Raw genomic sequence first — 19,094 nt, 5'->3', positions numbered from 1 at the left:
AGTTTTTGAAGCCCTAATATACACTGCTCAAAAAAATAAAGGGAACACTTAAACAACACAATGTAACTCCAAGTCAATCACACTTCTGTGAAATCAAACTGTCTACTTAGGAAGCAACACTGATTGACAATAAATTTCACATGCTGTTGTGCAAATGGAATAGAAAACAGGTGGAAATTATAGGCAATTAGCAAGACACCCCCAATAAAGGAGTGGTTCTGCAGGTGGTGACCAGAGACCACTTCTCAGTTCCTATGCTTCCTGGCTGATGTTTTGGTCACTTTTCAATGCTGGCAGTGCTTTTACTCTAGTGGTAGCATGAGACGGAGTCCACAACCCACACAAGTGGCTCAGGTAGTGCAGCTCATCCAGGATGGGACATCAATGCGAGCTGTGGCAAGAAGGTTTGCTGTGTCTGTCAGCGTAGTGTCCAGAGCATGGAGGCGCTACCAGGAGACAGGTCAGTACATCAGGAGACGTGGAGGAGGCCGTAGGAGGGCAACAACCCAGCAGCAGGACCGCTACCTCCGCCTTTGTGCAAGGAGGAGCAGGAGGAGCACTGCCAGCCCTGCAAAATGACCTCCAGCAGGCCACAAATGTGCATGTGTCTGCTCAAACGGTCAGAAACAGACTCCATGAGGGTGGTATGAGGGCCCGACATCCACAGGTGGGGGTTGTGCTTACAGCCCAACACCATGCAGGACATTTGGCATTTGCCAGAGAACACCAAGATTGGCAAATTCACCACTGGCGCCCTGTGCTCTTCACAGATGAAAGCAGGTTCACACAGAGCACATGTGACAGACGTGACAGTCTGGAGACGCCGTGGAGAACGTTCTGCTGCCTGCAACATCCTCCAGCATGACCGGTTAGGAGGTGGGTCAGTCATGGTGTGGGGTGGCATTTCTTTGGGGGGCCGCACAGCCCTCCATGTGCTCGCCAGAGGTAGCCTGACTGCCATTAGGTACCGAGATGAGATCCTCAGACCCCTTGTGAAACCATATGCTGGTGCGGTTGGCCCTGGGTTCCTCCTAATGCAAGACAATGCTAGACCTCATGTGGCTGGAGTGTGTCAGCAGTTCCTGCAAGAGGAAGGCATTGATGCTATGGACTGGCCCGCCCGTTCCCCAGACCTGAATCCAATTGAGCACATCTGGGACATCATGTCTCGCTCCATCCACCAACACCACATTGCACCACAGACTGTCCAGGAGTTGGCAGATGCTTTAGTCCAGGTCTGGGAGGAGATCCCTCAGGAGACCATCCGCCACCTCATCGGGAGCATGCCCAGGCGTTGTAGGGAGGTCATACAGGCACGTGGAGGCCACACACACTACTGAGCCTCATTTTGACTTGTTTTAAGGACATTACATCAAAGTTGGATCAGCCTGTAGTGTGGTTTTCCACTTTAATTTTGAGTGCGACTCCAAATCCAGACCTCCATGGGTTGATAAATTTGATTTCCATTTATCATTTTTGTGTGGTTTTGTTGTCAGCACATTCAACTATGTAAAGAAAATGTAAAGAAGTATTTAATAAGAATATTTCATCCATTCAGATCTAGGATGTGTTATTTTAGTGTTCCCTTTATTTTTTGGGCCAGTTGTGATACTGCCTGGAATCAAATCAGGGTGTCTGTAGTGACGCACTGAGATGCAGTGTCTTAGACCGCTGAGCCACAAACACCACCACAGAACCAGGGTGTCTGTAGTGACACCTCTAGCGCTGAGATGCAGTGTCTTAGACCGCTGAGCCACAAACACCACCACAGAACCAGGGTGTCTGTAGTGACGCCTCTAGCACTGAGATGCAGTGTCTTAGACCGCTGCACCACTCGGGAGCCCATGTATGATACTTGTAGCAGACTACTGTACTTTCCACTCCATCTAATGGAAGAATATAATTACTGCAGGGGGAATTGAACCCCTTTGGTCTACTACAAAGGCAAATGAAAAGGATATGTTCCATGACAAATATACATTGTTTAAGCCTATAGTTTGATAAAGACAGGGTGGATGGGAAATTTTATCACGCAACCCAGACTCTCTACAAAGCACTAACTACCTGCATGTTAATCAACATGGTACAGATTGGTTTCCCACATTCTTGGGTGTAAAACAAGGAGATGCCTTATCAGACTCTGTTTGCTATGTTTATGAATGATTTGGCAAAATAAATTAAACAGTAAAATATTGGAGTAAGATATGACATCTTATATGCTGATGATATTATTTTAATGGCAGAAACTGAACAAGACCTACAGAAAATGGTATTATGTACAGTCAATTATTGCAAAAGATGGAGACGCATGATCAATCAGAAAAACATACAGATATTGCATTTTAGAAAACCGGGTACCAAGAGAAGTGTTTTTCAGGTGTGTTTTGGTGAAGAAATGCAAGGTTACTAGCAATTCTAAATATTTGGTCTTTATTTTGATGAACATATGACCTTTCTACGGCACATCTGCCTGGGCCGATTCAGCAAGTAGAGCTCCTGGGGGAGTTCTAGGAAAAACAAAAGCACTCAAAGATATTGGTTATGCTACGTATTCCAAACTGTATCAGACATGCGTGTGTCCTGTCCTGGACTGGACTATTCAGCAGGAGTGTGGGGTGCTAAGAGGCATCTCAAAAATTAACACGTCCATAACAGAGCAGTACGTTATTTTTTTTAGGTCTCCACAAGTTTGCACCTATACTGGAAATAACTGGGACATGGGCTGGGATTCCTGTGAGGTGAGATGGAAGGCGTGTATGGTGAGACTTTGGAATAGACTGTTGGATATGCCAATTGCGAGAATAGCCAGCAGCGTTTTTCAATGGGATCTCTCCATAGGGGGAGCCTGGACAACTGAAATGTCTGACATTTTCCAACAGTCTGACTGTGAACAGTTGTATGAAAACCAAATGAAGTGAGACATAGACACTATTAAAACACAACTGATGATGCAATATGAAAATAAATAAGTGGAGGAGATGAATCATAAACCCTTTCATTAAGGGGGAATTTCTGTGTAAGAAATATAATGTACAACCTCCCGAAAAGCAAGAGATCGCTATGTAAGATTAGGGATATTGCCTCCGCGTATTGAAATAGGTAAGATCAGGGATATTGTATCTGTGTATTGAAACAGGTCGGTATTGTGGTGAAATGGAAGAGGAAACACCATTTAACTATTGTGACCTCAATGAAATAGAGAATTCTATTAATATGATCCTCTATGGCCCTTTCTACCACATTATGCACGTGTCCTTATTCCAGAAAGCCCACCAGATATACCCTGGCATTATGTGGCTCAGCCATGAGGAGAAAGCCCACCAGATATACCCTGGCATTATGTGGCTCAGCCATGAGGAGAAAGCCCACCAGATATACCCTGGCATTATGTGGCTCAGCCATGAGGAGAAACTGTCCATTGTGTATTTCCGTTTGTGGAATACTTTAATAAAGCCTGGAATAAAAGAAAAATGGTGACTGATAATTAAATTATAAAAATATTTAGCAAATGGCACATACATATATAGTTTGTGTGTAGGCCTGCCTCCCATTTGAATCTTCTCTTTGTGCCAAAGAGTGAGAGGTCAAATACTTATTTTCCACCATAATTTGCAAATAAATTCATTAAAAATCCTACAATGTGATTTTCTGGATTTTTTTTCTCATTTTGTCTGTCATAGTTGAAGTGTACCTATGATGAACATTACAGGCCTCTCATCTTTTTAAGTGGGAGAACTTGCACAATTGGTGACTGACTAAATACTTTTTTGCCCCACTGTAAATATAATTAGTACCGGCTCCCATCTTAGTCCAAGTCAAGCATTGAGAACATACATTATTATAATAAGAACAATCTAATAATTACATTAGAAAAATGTAAAAACACAACCAAATTCAGACATCTTGTGGACAAACTAAACATTCAACTTAAAATCGAAAGCATAAAAAGGGTAATGTTAATTATCTGTTAGTCCATCTGTTCATTATTCACAATATTTATGGTAATGTTTGTACACTTTTTAGCATCAACTTTATGCTAAGATTTAATTAAGTAATTATACATTATCTCTTAATAAATACAAAAAAACATTTAAGTTTAGCAGTGATAATACTTCCCTTATAGAAGGATTTAGGCTTGTCGTTTTCAACTGCGCAGGGGAGAAGTGTACAGCTTCACTGTTCCCCATCATGTCAGCACATCTAGTCCATGCAGATTCAATATGCTGGCATGCACTGGAACATAGAAGAGTTTGCAGTCAAGTCCCCAGATCCATAGACTCAAATCAACTTTTTGAATTCCAGGGTGAAAAGTATTGGAATGATAAGTCAGTGGAAGGTAGATCGTTGGTGTGTCGCTAGCTGCGCTGCGGGCCCAGATCAGTCTCTTTCAGCTGGGGCAGAAGGTGCAGTGCAGGCCCCCTGTGAGGTCTGATACAGTCCCTTCCCTCACCAGGCTCTGGAGGAGAGCCCTTTCACGGTCCACGTTGTGCATGTTCTGCCCCAGCATAGCTGTCATGGGTATATTGTCATAGTAATGCAGGGGCGTCTCCTTCTGGCTGAGGTTGTAACCAAAGCCTGCTAGGCTGACCTCGTCACATAGGTAGGTGGCCAGGTTGAGGGCTGAGATGCCCATGGTGGGCACGTTCTGCACAAAGAGGAGAGCAAACAATGTCAAGTTAGAGGATAGTGAATACAAAATGTACACTGCTCAGAAAAATAAAGGGAACACTAAAATAACACATCCTAGATCTGAATGAATGAAATATTCTTATAAAATACTTTTTTCTTTACATAGTTGAATGTGCTGACAACAAAATCACACAAAAATTATCAATGGAAATCAATTTATCAACCCATGGAGGTCTGGATTTGGAGTCACATTCAAAATTAAAAGTGGAAAACCACACTACAGGCTGATCCAACTTTGATGTAATGTCCTTAAAACAAGTCAAAATGAGGCTCAGTAGTGTGTGTGGCCTCCACGTGCCTGTATGACCTCCCTACAACGCCTGGGCATGCTCCTGATGAGGTGGCGGATGGTCTCCTGAGGGATCTCCTCCCAGACCTGGACTAAAGCATCTGCCAATTCCTGGACAGTCTGTGGTGCAACGTGGCGTTGGTGGATGGAGCGAGACATGATGTCCCAGATGTGCTCAATTGGATTCAGGTCTGGGGAACGGGCGGGCCATCAATGCCTTCCTCTTGCAGGAACTGCTGACACACTCCAGCCACATGAGGTCTAGCATTGTCTTGCATTAGGAGGAACCCAGGGCCAACCGCACCAGCATATGGTCTCACAAGGGGTCTGAGGATCTCATCTCGGTACCCAATGGCAGTCAGGCTACCTCTGGCGAGCACATGGAGGGCTGTGCGGCCCCCCAAAGAAATGCCACCCCACATCATGACTGACCCGCCACCAAATCGGTCATGCTGGAGGATGTTGCAGGCAGCAGAACGTTCTCCACAGTGTCTCCAGACTGTCACGTGCTCAGTGTGAACCTGCTTTCATCTGTGAAGAGCACAGGGCGCCAGTGGCGAATTTGCCAATCTTGGTGTTCTCTGGCAAATGCCAAACGTCCTGCACAGTGTTGGGCTGTAAGCACAACCCCCACCTGTGGACGTCGAGCCCTCATGGAGTCTGTTTCTGACTGTTTGAGCAGACACATGCACATTTGTGGCCTGCTGGAGGTCATTTTGCAGGGCTCTGGCAGTGCTCCTCCTGGCACAAAGGCGGAGGTAACGGTCCTGCTGCTGGGTTGTTGCCCTCCTACGGCCTCCTCCACGTCTCCTGATGCATTCAAAAGTGACCAAAACATCAGCCAGGAAGCATAGGAACTGAGAAGTGGTCTGTGGTCCCCACCTGCAGAACCACTCCTTTATTGGGGGTGTCTTGCTAATTGCCTATAACTTCCACCTGTTGTCTATTCCATTTGCACAGCAGCATGTGACATTTATTGTCAATCAGTGTTGCTTCCTAAGTGGACAGTTTGATTTCACAGAAGTGTGATTGTGTTGTTTAAGTGTTCCCTTTATTTTTTTGAGCAGTGTATTAGAAAACAGGCACAGCCCTCTCCTGTGCTACAGGTAAAGATTGCTGCTGGTTGCTAGCAGAACAATCAGTTTACAGAAAAGGCATTGACACATTTTTTACACCCACAATTTGAACAGTCAATATTGAGTCTCCTTTATCTTGCCAGGGGATGGCAAAGATAAACATTCTACCAACTGGGATGATTATGTGCGTAGAATGTCCGACTAGTAGAGAACTCTTCCAAAACGGCTCATTATGTCTATACATCAAAGCTTTTTTTATTATTGTTCCTTTCATTTCAGTTTAGTTAGGGTATGAATATGTTTTGTAAGTCTTCAGTGTAATGGTGTAATATGCACTGTTTAACTTGTGAAAGGTTGTCTGACCTGGTCCCAGCCCCAGAGGCGTTTCTGTGGGGAGGAGTAGGCTAACAGGTCCATCGCCATCTGCCTGATGATCTCCAGATTCAACAAACGGAACTTTGATAAGTCTACTGGAATCTTCTCTGGCACCTTCTGCCAGAAAAACAGCCAGTCCCAAAGGGACTGAAACAAAAACAAATCTAATGTTAGGTAAAGTAGTAGGCAGTGTCTGAATTTGCATTTCAAATCGCTCAGCCATGTCTGTGCTCCTTATTAAAATTTCAACAACTATGCCTACACATTACCTAATTTCATTCTCTTTTTCTTTAAATTAATATTTTGTTCATGTTTCTGGTGGTGGGCTTTACAACTCACAACTCTCTGTCTGTTGATCATTGCTCTGATCCACTTGAAGTCTACAGCCTTGTAGACCACCGCCACAAACTGCAGCTCAGGGTCCACATCTTCCCAGACCTTGGGGCTTCCCTCTGGGTAGCTCATCCGGATAGAGGTCCGGTTCCCCACGTCTTTACTGTAGTTCCTCAAAGGACCACTATTGAGCCTGTGGTGCAATGAACAGAATGTTAACGTGACACAGGTCCACTCATGTAACCAGTCACTCTTTGGATGAATCAACAATGATATACTATAACAGCTCTACCCTTCTTACTTAGAAATGTTATCATTATAGTGATGACTTCTGTTCCACAGAAAGTCTCATCCTGTTGATAAGCAGCAGGGGACGGCAGGTAACCTGATGGTTAGAGAGGCGAGCCAGCAACCAGAGGGTTGCTAGTTCGAATTCTGGGTCAAAAGTGGAAAATCTACCGGGAAGTGAGCTGGCAACCTGAGGGTTACTGGTATCAAATTCTAGATGCCATTGCCTACCATTGTGCCTTGAGCAAAGCACTTAACCCCCCACAACAACTGCTCCCCGGTGCCTAGTGTGGCAGCTCTCCACACCTCTCCAAAGCCTGTATATGTACATGTATGTGTGTCTAACGGAGGGGTTGGGTTAAAAGCGGAAGTTATTTCGGTTGGACCTTGTATGCATTTGACCAATAAAGTGACCGTAATCTTAATGTGCGACAATAAATTGCCGGTCAAAGGTGAATTCACTGCCTGGTCTAGAGATGAGCCATTTGAAAATCCAGGTACACAAAGCAGGTATAGTCTCACCTAATGACAACATCAAACTGGTCAAGCAGGGCGCCCAGCTCAAGGCCACGGAGGATTCCTCCATTTCCCAAGACCACACAGCGTCTGCACTCTTTCTTCAGCTGCTCTGGTTGAGCAGGGAGGAGGTTGAGGACATCCTTCAGTTTGCCATGCATGTCACGGAACCCGAATGGTGGGGGGTACTTGAACATCTCTTGAGTCAGCAGTGTGTCCCGCCACAGGAAAGGATCAGTCACATGACTAGAGCTCTGGAGCCTTGCTTCTACTCCCTTTCTGGCAAAGGCTGGTCTGCACTGGTTCGAAAGAACACCCCGTACAAAAGAGTGCACAAGCTGGAAAGATCATATAATTGTATCAAATGCACCACTATAAATAAACACATTAAAAGAAGCTATCTACAATTGATAAATCCATTTTTGGTCTTTTCAATTCATGATAACGACGCATTGATTCTTGAAGAATAACTTATAAATGCCTCATGAGCTTAGCTCAACTGTACTATACACCCCATCAGAACTCAAACTATAAGCTTGTTTTACTCCATTGTTTATAAACAATGTAATTGTAAACAAATACGGTATAGCCTCAAAACATGGTTAAAACTATAATTTTAACAACATGAATGGTTAGTCCTTGCACCCATATGGTTACATTTCTCCAGCCCCATCCCGGTGTTGTTGTTTGAACAGCAGATTACCCCTTTAAATTTGGGGCTCCTGAAGTGGCGCAGCGGTCTAAGGCACTGCATCTCAGTGCAAGAGGCGTCATTACAGTCCTTGGTTCGTATCCAGCCTGTCTCACATCCGGACGTGATTGGGAGTCCCATATGGCGGCACACATTTGGCCCAGCGTCGTCCGGGTTTGGCCGTTTGTAATGTTCACATTGTAATAATAACTTGTTCTTAACCGACTTCCCTAGTTAAATAAAATGATTATAAAGTCAACGCTGAACGGTTACAAACATCGATGAAGAGCCTTACCTTTCGGTGGTTGGGATCCACGTGCCATGCCAAAGGCATCTGTGATTCAGTCTCAAACCAATTAAGGGTTACAACTGCCAGTAAGATCATCAACCCAAGGACCAGCAAGGGCAACAACAAACGTCTGCAAGAATAATATGTTCACTGTTACACAGTGAACAATGCTTCTTTATATATAATATCATACATGATCATGACGTAATGCCTCCAGGACAAGTTATGTACAGTGTGCTTCTGAGCCAGGTAAGGAAATTAAGCTAGTATTTCTAAACAAATTTGTGGCTGCATGATGAAATGCCCATGAGCTCATTCCTGACACAGGGACATGCAAGCATTAGTAGCCTAATAATAACTGAGTAACAACTGAATAACTTATCAAGTAGGCAGTTGGAACTCTGTAAAACAGGGTTTCAATAGAGTCTTCATTTACCTAGTGATTATTAATAAATAGGGTGAACAAGCTAACAATATGTACCTGTTGGAGCCACAACGCTTTGAAATCCTCATCTTGTTGTTGTCAGGAAGTTAATGTGCCTCCCTCTGTCCTTAGCGCTGATTAGCCTGTTCCTCATGGGACAGTTCCTACACCCAGTAGCAGGTCAAAGGTAATTCAGCACAGCCAATCCAAAACAGTACAGTATGTGTATGGGGTAAATCCATTTGAATTCAATCACTTTTTGAAAGCATCCCTTTGAATTTGAACAAAAGCTTCCATACACATTTGCCCATTGTAGAAGTGCTCAGAAAGTGACTCTTTGGACCTCAATGCAAAAACATTCAAGAGATAAAGGTGCTCAAAGTTTACCTATTTTGCATACCCCACCATACCATCTGACATCCATGTCTTCATCACTGGAAAAAATAAACAGTTCAGATTTATATCACTTAAAAGTTTACAAACAACATTATTCAACTATTTTATTATATATTTGAATAAAAATGTTTTTTTGTTATATAAAAAAATGCATAAACGTCAATTTTTTTGTGTCATGTTCGCATATGCTGTAGCTTAAACCCTATTTAAAATCAGCTGAGGTTTTTGTGTTGTGCCTGCCGTCGGTTGAGACACAACACCCTCTTGAATACAGGGTGGGTGTCATGTTTTGGCTGATAAAATGTACTAAAAGGGGAATACAATTGAAAAAAAAATGTCTACTTTGAAATGGTACCACAAAGATGGTTGGAGGTCCACACATAAGAGAATGTTGACTTGAATGGGAACATCTGTTTTAAATTATACTGTCAATACTCCATAGGAAAAATATTGAAATATAGATAATAGAATATAGAATAGACCACTTAAGTTTACATTCGACAGTGGGTGGACCAGCGGCCATCTTTATGCTAGAGATTACAAGTAAAACTGTCCATTCAATTTCAAATGGTGCACCAGCTAAATTGCAGTGGTCTTAAGGGATAAGTCCATTCTATGAATTATATTTATATGATTGAAATGACACTATATTGGATCACTCCAACATGGTATCTTTCCATTCGGCAGGATACATTCCGAGTAAGAATTTCAGATGAGTCCTGTGTACCGGGTAGTGCTGCGGGGGAGTGCCGCCGCACTCCTTCCACCTCTTCCTTTTCACGGCTCATTACAGAGAGGATTTACTTGGTAAGAGCTCTATGTTAGAGTGTACAGTGCATTCGGAAAGTATTCAGACCCCTTGACTTTTTCTACATGTTGTTATGCTACAGCCTTATTCTAAAATTGATTAAATTGTTTCTCCCCCCCTAAATCTATCTACACACAATACCGGATAATGTCAAAGCAAAAACAGATTTTTAGAAATTTTTGCAAATGTATAAAAAAATATATATATATATAATATTTACATAACTATTCTGACCCTTTACTCAGTATTTTGTTGAAGCACCTTTGGCAGTGGTTAGAACCTCGAGTCTTCTTGGGTATGACACTACAAGATTGGCACACCTGTATTTGGGGGGTTTCTCCCATTCTTCTCTGCAGATCCTCTAAGCTGTCAGGTTGGATGGGGAGCATCGCTACACAGCTATTTTCAGGTCTCTCCAGAGATGTTCGATCGGGTTCAGGTCCGGGCTCTGGCTGAGGCACTCGGGACATTCAGAGACTTGTGCCTAAGCCACTCCTACTTTGTCTTGGCTGTGTGCTTAGGGTCGTTGTCCTGTTGGAAGGTGAACCTTTGCCCCAGTCTGAAATCCTGAGCTCTCTGGAGCAGGCTTTCGTCAAATCAAAGTTCATTTGTCACGTGCGCCGAATTGGGTGGTAGGACACACTGCAAATAGTCCGGGTAGCCATTTGATAACCTGTTCAAGTCTTATGGCTTGGGGACCAAAAGGCTTCTGTTGAGAAGCCTTTTGGTCCTAGACTTGGCTCTCCGGTACCGCTTTCCACGCGGTAGCAGAGAGAACAGTCTATGACTGGGGTCTTTGACAATTTTTTGGGCCTTCCTCTGACACACGCCTGGTGTAGAGGCTCTGGGTGGCACACACTACCCTCTGTAGCGCCTTACGGTCAGAGGCAGTAATGCAACCAGTCAGGATTCTCTCGATGTTGCAGCTGTAGAAACTTTTGAGGATCTGAGGACACATGCCAAATCTTTTCAATCTCCCAAGGGGGGAAATAGGTTTTATCATGCCCTCTTCACGACTGTCTTGGTGTGCTTGGACCATTTTAGTTTGTTGGTGATGTGGACGCCAAGGAACTTGAAGCTCACAACCTGCTCCACGACAGCCCCATCGATGAGAATGAGGGCGTGCTCAGTCCTCCTTTTCCTGTAGTCCACAATCTCCTTTGTCTTGATCACGTTGAGGGATAGGTTGTTATTCAGGCACCACCCAGCCAGGTCTCTGACATCCCTATAGGCTCTTGTCGTTGTCAGTGATCAGGCCTACCATTGTAGTGTCCTCCTCAAATGTAATGATGGTGTTAGAGTTGTGCTTTGCCATGCAGTTGTAGGTGAACAGGGAGTACAGGAGGGGACTGAGCACGCACCCCTGAGGGGCTCCAGTGTTGAGGATCAGTGTGGCAGATGTGTTGCTACCTACGCTGAGCTATAGTCAATGAATAGCATTCTCACGTAGGTGTTCCTTTTGTCCAGGTGGGAAAGGGAAGTGTGGAGTGCAATAAAGACTGCATCATCTGTGGATCTGTTCGAGCGGTATGCAAATTGGAGTGAGTCCAGGGTTTCTGGGATAATGGTGTTAATGTGAGCCATTACCAGCCTTTCAAAGCACTTCATGGCTACGGATGTGAGTGCTACGGGTCTGTAGTCATTTAGGCAGGTTACCTTAGTGTTCTTGATCTACATATTGGAGTGATTCAATAGCTCACATACGTAACCTTCGTTCTCCTGTATTCAATAGCATGTTGTCTCAACTGATGGTGGGAAAGACAAAAACCTCAGATGCAGTCCAAACACGTTAATTTTACTTCCTTTACACACTTTTCCTCAGGGGAATCCCCATCAAAAAATGGATGCAGTTGGATTGCCATTTTAAGTGGTAGTCCAATTCACAAACATTGCCCCCTCTGTCCTCGATTTAGTTTGAGGAAGCGAGTGAAGAACTTTGATCAATTGTGGGGTTGATATGACCCAAAATTCAATGCAAACATGTCCAATTTAAATCAACATAGCTGCATTTTTGGCATGTGAGAACAAAATGACTCAAGCTTGCTAAAACATATATATATAAACCCCTTTCTGTGTTTACAAACATTGCAGCACGAGGGCGATGCGCGCAAGTGGATGGCAGAACAAGAGTTCTTATAGAACACCAGCTAAAATAAAAGCCTCTATTTACATGTTGCTTATGCGTGCATTTCACACTACTTTTGGATTATAATTGGATTTTAAGGCTCGTATGAATGTCCTGCTTAATATAATGTTTGTGTCATCATCACAAATCAACTGCATTATACTTTTAAAAACACTTCAACCTCACCCAGCAAATTGGCTCTTGGTATAGATTTTGCTACAGCCTATATCAATGAGTGTTAGAATCTAGCTAACAACTTCTGCATCAAAAAGTTATTTTGCAAAGAGCACAACCAAATAACTTAGCAACTGTTCAAGAAAGAAAAACAACATCATTGTAAGCGTAAGAGAAGCCCCCCAAAAATTGTGTTTAAAAGTAACACAAGTCTAGATTAAAGTTATGTTGAATGGGCTCAGATGGCGATGGCCTTCTTACAGCCACCAAGAGTCGCGCACATCTGTACGTGACGTCAGTGTGTCGTGTACTGGAAAAGGGTCAATATAGATTACATTGATTTTGGCGTTGGTATATACGAAATTTGCGTAGTCTCGTAGTGGGGAGCCTATAAAAACGTTGCTAGCTTCATAAACATATACATTGGGTTTTTTTTTGGGGGGGGGGGGATTCTGAAATGCATTGGAATAAATTACCAAGCTATAAAACTAGCTAGCCAGCTGTGGGTAACTGTAGCTAGCTACCTGACAGGAGTGTGAGCGACTTTAGGCTGCTAGGTATATTTATAGCTTTAGGTTGGTTGTTTTTAAGCTCAACTTCAAGACTTCCACCATGGACGTTACCTCTCCGATCATCACTCTCCCTCGCTTGGGTAAGCGACATTTGAGGTACACTCGGATGTGACGATATAAAACGTCATTCAGGGGGTGAGGGTTCAGGTCCGAGGGCTCTTCGCGTTTGGACTGTAGCGATGTAAAGTAGGTTCAAATGCTTTCAATAACTGTGAACTTGGGGGAAAAAAATATGACGTCAGTGTTCGTCAGGTCGGAAAATCGGAGATCTAGAATGAACATAGCTGGTAAAGAAATTATTATAAACCAGCTGGCTGACGATACTACACTTTTTCTGAAAGACGCTAACCAAATTCCCATATCGATCAATGTGATTACAATCCTTTTCCAAAGCGTCTGGTCTACATCTTAGCATTAATAAATGTGAACTCATGGCTGTCAGATTGTGACACGTTCATATTATGGTATTCCAGAAAAAATAACAACTTACATATTCAGGCATAACCATAAAAAAAAAAGAGGCTTAAATTTGAACCCTCTTATTAAAAATACCCAGAAGAAGCTAAATCAATGGCTAGAGGGACTTCTCTTTAAAAGGAAGAGTCCTAATAACCAAGGGTGAAGGTATCTCTAGACTAACATATGGCGCTCTATCTTTATATCTTGACAGTAAAATAAGCAAGGAGATAGACCAGATGCTTTTCAACTTTCTGTGGAGAAACCGTACCCATTACATTAGGAAAACTGTTGTAATGAACACTTATGAGAATGGTGGACTGAATTTTCTGGACTTCACTACTTTAAATAATACTTTTAAGATCAATTGGATAAAACAATTGCTAAGAAGACCCACTTTATCTGGAATTTTATTCCTCATCATGTCTTCTCTACTTTTGGTGGCCTTAACTTCATTTTGTTTTGCAATTATAATATTGACAAAATTCCAGTGAAACTTTCTGCTTTTCATCGGCAGGTTCTTGTCATGGTCCTTAATTTATAAACCGTTTTTCTCCACAAAGATATATGGAATAATCAGAATATATTGTATAAAAATACTTCTTTGTTTTTAGAATATTGGTTCCGAAATAATATCCTATTGGTGAGCCAACTGGTAAATGCAGAGGGTCTTTTACTCAGTTATAAGGAATTCTTATCACTTTACAAGGTCCGTGTAACACCTAAAGATATTGCAATTGTTTTAGATGCCATATGTTATTCAGGAACGTGTAAAGACCTGACCCTCAGAACCTACCTTCCATTAACCCTGTTGACTCATCCGTAGGAAAGATTTGTTTCTCTTTTGGTCCATTCAACAACAGAGCGATAAGAAACTTGTTTCAGCAGGATGTTGTATACCTTGTCATACCTTATTGGAATGGATTTACTGATAATATCTGTTGGAAAAAAGTTTGGATGTTGCCACACACATACCTACTTGTTAACTAAATTAAGGAAGTTTCCTTTAAAATTATTCATAAATATTATCCTGCCAACCACTAGATGAAGAAATTTACTGAAAACATCAACTCAAATTTCTCCTTCTGTAATGACCACCCAGAAACAATGTTGCATCTTTTTAAGAAAACTGTGGCAAAACATCAGATTTATAATTGAACACTTTTATGAAGGTCTTACACGATTGTGGAGAGATGTACTGCTTGGATTCTTTACCTATGATAGGAATAAGCCGAAACAATGTTTAATTTCATTATTCTTTTGTTCAAATGTCATATTCAAAAATGTAAATTTACAAACAAAAAAACTAATTTTCTTACCCCACAAAAACAAATTGAACTGTATTTTAAGACAATTAAATACTCTAACAAAAAAGCTGTTAGAATTATAAGTGTATATGTCCCTTAAGGTCCTTATATATATATATATATACACACACACTTGTGTTCCCTCATATACTCTCTGTATTGATTTGTTGTTAATGGAAGAAGAAAAAAATATGTTGAAAGATGCCTCCGGTTCCGAGTTGGATTTTCAAGTCGGACCATTCAAAACGATTTTCTCCAGTTAGAGCTTGTATTTTTTCCGAGTTCCCGGCTTAAATGTACGATTATATAAACAAATAAGAGTTTGTTTTTTTTAGACGTTAAAAGGTTTAAATTTGTATTTATTTAAATGATTTTCTAAATCGTTAAGACAACCCGTTGTACGCTTTTTATTGATAGCAAACGCAACCGTTTAGCTATATTTTCCAGTGATGAAGTATGTCCATGTCTCATGGTATGGCGGTGTATGCAAAATAAGTCAACTGAGCACCTTTAACTAGTCCTGAATGTTTTGGCACGATGTCAAAAAACAATTGAATTCCAATGGATGTACCCTATGGCTTGACAGTTGGTTAGCTACTGAAGCCCACAGCTAGATAGCAAACGTTAACGCCCAAATATGTCTGGGAAGATCACGTATTTAACGTAACATAGGAATCGAAAAAGTCCAAAATCCAAGGCAACTTGTTATTTTGACACAAACGGTTACGCGCTTAGCTAACGTTAGCTAGCTTTTATCATACTATCTATCACCAGCAAGCGAACGTTGGATGCTTATTTAGCCAGCTACTGTAACTACTTACCCATCAGCGGACGTTTATAAGCAGTCATCTTGACAGTATATTGAATGTTCACGTTATCTGACGATATGTTATTTGATGTAGCCAGCAACAGTAACGTTGATAATCATGGAAGGGACGTGGTTGTCACGAGTAGCCACAAAGTAATAATTATGACTAACCCCGTCTATTTCTACAATGTATCTTCTTAAAACCTGATTTTAAAGATAAGCCTAATCACACTGCTAGCATTATGCCTAACCGTAAATTTACCCCAAAAAGCAGGATCTTCATACAATTTTACGACAGCCAATATAGCGACTTTGTAGCTGTGGTAACTAGTGGGAAGTCGTACTGATCTGCATAACCAATGAGCGGGGAGCAGATTCATAATTGCTTCCGGTATGTGACCTATCCTTCAAAATAAAAGACCACCCATAGCTTCTTTATACCTCAGTGACCCAGAATGGATGGTCTGTGGATGTACACACTTTCATAGAATGACATATAATAGCCACAGCCATAATTAATAACCTAATAATACATTTTAATAACAACCTCAGCCACGCTCAAGGTGTGAAATGATATCATCACCGCCATCGATAAGAGACATTACTGTGCAGCCATATTCATCGACCTGGCCAAGGCTCTCGACTCTGTCAATCACCACATTCTTATTGGCAGATTCAACAGCCTTGGTTTCTCAAATGATTGCCTCGCCTGGTTCACCAACTACTTCTCAGATAGAGTTCAGTGTGTCAAATCGGAGGGCCTGTTGTCCTCTGGCAGTCTCTATGGTGGTGCCACAGGGTTCAATTCTCAGGCCGACTCTTCTTTGTATACATCAATGATGTCGCTCTTGCTGCTGGTGATTCTCTGATCCACCTCTACGCAGACAACACCATACTGTATACTTCAGGCCCTTCTTTGGACACTGTTAACTAACCTCCAGACAAGCTTCAATGCCATACAACTCTCCTTCCGTGGCCTCCAACTGCACTTAAATGCAAGACAAACTAAATGCATGCTCTTCAAACAACCACTGCCCGCACCTGCCCCCTCGTCCAGCATCACTACTCTGGACGGCTCCGACTTAGAATATGTGGACAACTACAAATACCTAGGTGTCTGGTTAGACTGTAAACTCTCCTTCCAGACTCACATTAAGCATCTCCAATCCAAAATTAAATCTAGAATCGGCTTCCTATTTCACAACAAAGCATCCTTCCCTCATGCTGCCAAACATACCCTCGTAAAACGGACCATCCTACCGATCCTCGACTTCGGGCGATGTAATTTATAAAATAGCCTCCAACACTCTACTCAACAAAATGGATGCAGTCTATCACAGTGCCATCCGTTTTGTCATCAAAGCCCCATATACTACCCACCACTGCGACCTGTATGCTCTCGTTGGCTGGCCCTTGCTTCATACTCGTCGCCAAACCCACTGGCTCTGCTAGGTAAAGCCGAGCCTTATCTCAGCTCACTGGTCACCCCCAAAGCCTAATTTAGCCGCCTTTCCTTCCAGTTCTCTGCTGCCAATGACTGGAACGAACTGCAAAAATCACAGAAGCTGGACTCATATCTCCCTCACTAGCTTTAAGCACCAGCTGTCTGAGCAGCTCACAGATCACTTCACCTGTACATAGCCAATCTGTAAACAGCCCATCCAACAACCTCATCCCCATACTGTATTTATATATTTTGCTCCTTTGCACCCAAGTATCTCTACTTGCACATTCATCTTCTGCACATCTGCCATTCCAATGTTTAATTGCTTTAGTGTAATTACTTCACCACCATGGCCTATTTATTGCCTTAACTCCCTTATCTTACCTCATTTACACTCACTGTATATACACTTTTCCCCCTACTGTGTTATTGACTATGTTTTGTTTATTCCATGTGTAACTCTGTTGTTTTGTGTGTCAAACTGCTATGCTTTATCTTGGCTATGTCGCAGTTGCAAATTAGAACTTGTTCTCAACTTGCCTACCTGGTTAAAATATTTAAAAAATATATATAATCTTTTATCTTTATTTGGCCCACCAGAGTGCTAAATACAATTCATACAAATAGGTTCCAATATCAATATCATCAATGTTGCCACCCCTATTACTAGCCTGTTCAACCTCTCTTTCGTGTCATCTGAGATTCCCAAAGATTGGAAAGCAGCTGCGGTCATCCCCCTCTTCAAAGGGGGGGACACTCTTGACCCAAACTGCTACAGACCTATATCTATCCTACCATGCCTTTCTAAGGTCTTCGAAAGCCAAGTCAACAAACAGATTACCGACCATTTTGAATCTCACCATACCTTCTCTGCTATGCAATCTGGTTTCAGAGCTGGTCATGGGTGCACCTCAGCCACGCTCAAGGTCCTAAACGATATCTTAACCGCCATCGATAAGAAACATTACTGTGCAGCCGTATTCATTGATCTGGCCAAGGCTTTCGACTCTGTCAACCACCACATCCTCATCGGCAGACTCGACAGCCTTGGTTTCTCAAATGATTGCCTCGCCTGGTTCACCAACTACTTCTCTGATAGAGTTCAGTGTGTCAAATCGGAGGGTCTGCTGTCCGGACCTCTGGCAGTCTCTATGGGGTGCCACAGGGTTCAATTCTTGGACCGACTCTCTTCTCTGTATACATCAATGAGGTCGCTCTTGCTGCTGGTGAGTCTCTGATCCACCTCTACGCAGACGACACCATTCTGTATACTTCCGGCCCTTCTTTGGACACTGTGTTAACAACCCTCCAGGCAAGCTTCAATGCCATACAACTCTCCTTCCGTGGCCTCCAATTGCTCTTAAATACAAGTAAAACTAAATGCATGCTCTTCAACCGATCGCTACCTGCACCTACCCGCCTGTCCAACATCACTACTCTGGACGGCTCTGACTTAGAATACGTGGACAACTACAAATACTTAGGTGTCTGGTTAGACTGTAAACTCTCCTTCCAGACCCATATCAAACATCTCCAATCCAAAGTTAAATCTAGAATTGGCTTCCTATTTCGCAACAAAGCATCCTTCACTCATGCTGCCAAACATACCCTTGTAAAATTGACCATCCTACCAATCCTCGACTTTGGCGATGTCATTTACAAAATAGCCTCCAATACCCTACTCAACAAATTGGATGCAGTCTATCACAGTGCAATCCGTTTTGTCACCAAAGCCCCATATACTACCCACCATTGCGACCTGTACGCTCTCGTTGGCTGGCCCTCGCTTCATACTCGTCGCCAAACCCACTGGCTCCATGTCATCTACAAGACCCTGCTAGGTAAAGTCCCCCTTATCTCAGCTCGCTGGTCACCATAGCATCTCCCACCTGTAGCACACGCTCCAGCAGGTATATCTCTCTAGTCACCCCCAAAACCAATTCTTTCTTTGGCCGCCTCTCCTTCCAGTTCTCTGCTGCCAATGACTGGAACGAACTACAAAACTCTTAAATTGGAAACACTTATCTCCCTCAC

At 42.6% G+C, this 19,094-nt stretch overlaps 1 protein-coding gene across 5 annotated transcripts; it reads right to left on the bottom strand.

Moving 5' to 3' along the window:
• Positions 1-2,192: 2,192 nt before the first annotated feature.
• Positions 2,193-15,951, bottom strand: st3gal5 (ST3 beta-galactoside alpha-2,3-sialyltransferase 5). Of its 5 annotated transcripts, none has more exons than XM_029659438.2 (8): positions 15,630-15,951; positions 9,358-9,404; positions 9,028-9,134; positions 8,553-8,676; positions 7,573-7,904; positions 6,769-6,955; positions 6,418-6,576; positions 2,193-4,645 (listed from the first exon to the last, which is right to left on the bottom strand). In XM_029659438.2, the coding sequence occupies exons 3-8, from the start codon at positions 9,057-9,059 to the stop codon at positions 4,388-4,390; spliced, it is 1,092 nt and encodes a 363-aa protein (XP_029515298.1). In that variant the 5' UTR covers positions 9,060-9,134; positions 9,358-9,404; positions 15,630-15,951; the 3' UTR covers positions 2,193-4,387. The 5 variants fall into 5 exon arrangements, with proteins under 5 accessions (XP_029515298.1, XP_064874556.1, XP_064874557.1 ...); XM_065018484.1 differs by having other exon boundaries at positions 15,879-15,907; XM_065018485.1 differs by lacking the exon at positions 15,630-15,951 and adding an exon at positions 13,097-13,115.
• Positions 15,952-19,094: the final 3,143 nt, after the last annotated feature.

This window comes from Oncorhynchus nerka, linkage group LG5 (genome assembly GCF_034236695.1).
Source record: "Oncorhynchus nerka isolate Pitt River linkage group LG5, Oner_Uvic_2.0, whole genome shotgun sequence".
Lineage (NCBI taxonomy): Eukaryota > Metazoa > Chordata > Actinopteri > Salmoniformes > Salmonidae > Oncorhynchus > Oncorhynchus nerka.
Note: the sequence above shows the minus strand (reverse complement) of the source record. Positions and strands in the feature narration are given on the sequence as shown.